The sequence below is a fragment of the Zea mays genome, unplaced genomic scaffold (genome assembly GCF_902167145.1).
Source record: "Zea mays cultivar B73 unplaced genomic scaffold, Zm-B73-REFERENCE-NAM-5.0 scaffold_277, whole genome shotgun sequence".
Taxonomy (NCBI): domain Eukaryota; kingdom Viridiplantae; phylum Streptophyta; class Magnoliopsida; order Poales; family Poaceae; genus Zea; species Zea mays.
The window spans coordinates 61696-65763 of NW_023366901.1; the positions used below are offsets into that span (position 1 = coordinate 61696).

General features: G+C 45.8%; 1 protein-coding gene across 1 annotated transcript; it reads left to right on the forward strand.

Annotated features, from left to right (window-relative positions):
• Positions 1–970: 970 nt before the first annotated feature.
• Positions 971–3338, forward strand: LOC118474439 (ribosomal protein S3, mitochondrial-like). Its single transcript, XM_035963723.1, has one exon. It carries the CDS (start codon positions 986–988, stop codon positions 2108–2110), a length of 1125 nt encoding a protein of 374 aa, XP_035819616.1. The 5' UTR covers positions 971–985; the 3' UTR covers positions 2111–3338.
• The last annotated feature ends 730 nt before the right edge of the window (positions 3339–4068 follow it).

Sequence of the window (4068 nt, forward strand, 5' to 3'; positions counted from 1 at the left end):
AAAACCGAAAACCCTCTCTAAGGTGGAGCCTAGTTGAAGCTGTCATTCAAAGAAAAAATGGGAATCAAAATCCACTTTTAGGGATATAGATGAAGTCTCGCTCAGTAAAGAGAGTTGTAGATTCGTAGAAGAGGATCAGAGTACGCGCGCTACAAAAGGCAGCTAGCCAATGAAAGTAAGTGGAAAGAATATAGTACTTTTGTACTGACCCCTCCGGGGCCCCCGGTTGTTTTGGCGCGCCCTACCCCAACGTTAGACTATTGCCTTTTTAGCCTACGCTTGCTGCTTGCAGCATGGATTCGATAGATCTATCGAATCCATGCTTCCCCCGCCCCGAAGCGAGACTCTATCCAGATCTCAAAGAATAACGAGCTAGGCGGCCGGCGGGCAAAGAAAGGGGGCGGGCCGGCCGGTCGGGGCCTTGGCGATACGTTCTTCTTTCGAAGCGTTTTGCCAATAGAGCGAGGGCGTCCTTCTGGGGTGGGGCGTTTACTTGAAAATGACAACCGCCTGTTCCAGCAGCGGGGGCCTTGCACGAAAGCAAACCGCCCGATTAAGTAGCAGTTGCTTCGCTGATGGGCCCTGCGAGGGGGGCATTGTCCCTCAGTTCTTACCAACCTCAGGTGTGTAATCGACATCTAACTTATTATCTTCTATTTTTCATGCAAGCTACTGAGATATGCCTCAGCTGTCCATTTCTTATTCATTCAGGGCGCCCCTAGTGGACTTGGCGGTGCTCCTTTCTAAAACCAGAACAACTCTGAACGTTAGGGAAAATAAGGGAAGACCACCTGAGCGAACCGACCGAAGGGACTTTCTTACTTATCCGAACCGAACGTTAGCGGCTTAAGCTAAGCCTATCACGAGCAGCGTTGCTGCTTGATCGGCGGGGAGGAAGATCTCCAAGTATGGGGCAAAGGATCAAGCGCTTTTACTTTGCTTTGTCCCCCGGGATCCACCACAGGTTGGGTTTGAGAGCCGTGTGATGGGTGACTATCTAGCACGGTTCAGAGAGCACGTGTATGTAGTCTGCGCTGGTGAATGGAAGCCCCCGCCGCAAAAAAGAAGCGGCTTTTCCCACGGCTCTGTCACCATTGACTCTATTTATTATTATGGTAAATCATTGTATCAAGATGTCAATCTTAGATCTTATTTCAGTTCGATACGTCCACCTACGAGACTCACCTTTGGCTTTCGTCTCGGTAGGTGTATTATTCTACATTTTCCCAAAAGGACATTCATTCATTTCTTTCTTCCCCGTCGACCACTACGACTAAAACGACGCGACAAATCAAGACCCGGAAAGGATAAGGGCCGGTGGTGGGCATTTGGGAAAGTCGGGCCGATCGGGTGTCTTCATTCAAGCGAGGGTACAGAGGAAGAACGAAACGAAGTGAGAGGCCGGGGGGCAGGGAAAAGAGTCGAGTCGATCGACCGGGAGAAGCAAAACGAAATCAGGATTTGGCCGAAAAAGATGCAACGTTATGGATACCATGACCGATCACCATCGAGAAAGAAGAATTTTTCTAAATCACTTCGGGTGAGCGGGGCCTTCAAGCATCCGAAATACGCCGGGGTTGTAAATGACATAGCCTTCCTGATAGAAAATGACGACTCCTTCATAAAAACAAAGTTATTCAAGTTCTTTTTTTTACCAAAGAAGTCCCGCTCTGACGGCCCGACGAGTCATCTACTAAAAAGGACCCTCCCCGCTGTGCGCCCCTCCTTGAATTATTCGGTCATGCAATACTTTTTTAATACAAAGAACAAAATGCATTTCGACCCCGTCGTAGTTCTCAATCATTTCGTGGCACCGGGTGTGGCTGAACCATCTACGATGGGGGGAGCGAAGGGAGGAAGCTTAGATAAGAGAATACGCTCTCGCATCGCTTTTTTTGTAGAAAGCTCGACCAGCGATAAAAAGTGTTTGGCCCGAGCCAAAAAGAGGTTGATCCACTTCATTCGCCAAGCGAATGATCTTCGCTTCGCGGGAACAACAAAACCACCATCTCGCTCTTTCCTTTCTTCGGTGCTACCTTTTTTTTTTCAAGGGATGGGGTTGGGGTGTATAATAACCCATTTTATGAGTATGCCCGGGAACAACTCCTAGGTCAATTAAGGATCAAATGTAGGAACCTCATGGGTAAGGATAAGGTAATGGAATTGATAGAGAAATTCATAGACCTAGGTAGGATAGGCAAATTGATAAAGGGAATAGAGATGATGATAGAGATCATACTGAGAAAGAGGAGAATTCCGTACGGGTACAACTCTTATTTGAACGAAGTGCAAAAAATGCGATCTTTTTTGTCTAATAGAACAAACACTAATACCTTAATTGAGTCGGTAAAGATCAAATCAGTTTATCAAAGTGCTTCTCTGATTGCTCAAGACATCTCTTTTCAACTGAGGAACAATCCAATCTCATTTCGTTCCATTTTTAGTAAAATAGTTAAGGATATTCCATTAATAATGCCAAAAGGGGTGGAGGGGATACGTATTTGTTGTTCTGGTCGATTAGGGGGTGCGGAAATAGCTAGAACTGAATGCGGAAAGTATGGAAAAACATCTTGTAATGTATTTAACCAGAAAATCGATTATGCTCCTGCGGAAGTATCTACTCGTGACGGAATTTCAGGTGTCAAAGTGCGGATCTCATATAGTCAAAATAAGAAGGGACGTGCTATATCCGAAACGTACGAAATATAGTAAATATAGTAAATGCAGATGTAGTAGGGGTCGCGAACCGGATGGTACACAACTTGGTTTTGGAAGATATGGCACCAAAAGTAGTAGAGCTGGTCGTCTTTCATATCGAGCCATTGAAGCAGCGCGTCGGGCTACAATCGGACAATTCCGTCGTGCTATGAGCGGACAATTCCGAAGAAATTGTAAGATATGGGTAAGAGTTCTCGCAGATCTTCCTATTACGGGGAAACCCGCAGAAGTTCGAATGGGAAGAGGAAAAGGAAATCCTACGGGTTGGATTGCTCGTGTGTCCACGGGACAAATCCCATTTGAAATGGATGGTGTGAGTTTGTCAAATGCTCGACAAGCCGCTAGATTAGCGGCGCATAAACCATGTTCGTCAACCAAGTTTGTTCAGTGGTCGTAACGTAATTGGTTAGTGGGGAAAAACCGGGCCGGGACTCAAAATAATTTTACGAAGTGTTTGTTCCGGAAGTGGAAAGACAAAGAGGGATAGGGAGCTCGCCTCCTTCTTTTTTGTAATCGCCGAAATGGAAATTGTACGACGACCCTTCTTGTTCCAGGCATACGACCCTGAGACGTGACGGTGTCACTTTTCCGGCCCGGTAAAGTGACAGTTATATAAAAAAGAATAAGAAAGAGAAGCGTGATGTTGTCAGCAATCAAATTATCGTAAATAGATAGTATAGTACGGTTGCGTTGTTTCAATTTCTGTTCGTCGGTCCTTGGGTTACGAAGAAGAAGATGCACAAAGACTCCCATGTCTTTCTTTTGGTTGGAAAACCCAACCTGCGATTTCAGATAAGTCTTTCTGCTTAGAGCAAAGCAAGAAGCGGAGCTACAATCATGCTTTCTTAAGTATGGAGAACAATATTTTACTTAGTTCATTTGAAACGTCAGTACTACTCTGTGCTATTTGTACTATTATTTTAGTAGGCACGGCCACGTGCAGAAGATTAAGGGGGGAACAGACCTCACTTGGTAAACGACCGAGGGAAGATGAAATTCTTGACTTACCCCAAAAGCGAATTTGGAAACGGGGGAGTCATCATCCTCCGGTCAACCCGGAAGCCCCACAAATCGAGGGGGTCCCGGAAGCCCCTCAACTAGAGGCGGGGACTCCAGTGGCTTCCCCCGTCCAAGTAGAAGAAGTGAAGCAAGAAGGACACCAGAAATGCAGGGACATAATTGGAATTCAAGATGAATCACGGTAAACACTTGTAGATCTTTCAGCTACACCATATGACCTAAAGTGAGAATAACTATTCGTTCTGGTATCACCCCTCTAAGCACCTCTTAATGATCCTAATTACCTAAAAAGAGAAAAGACTGGGACCGTCTCAACTGTAGCAGGGGTAA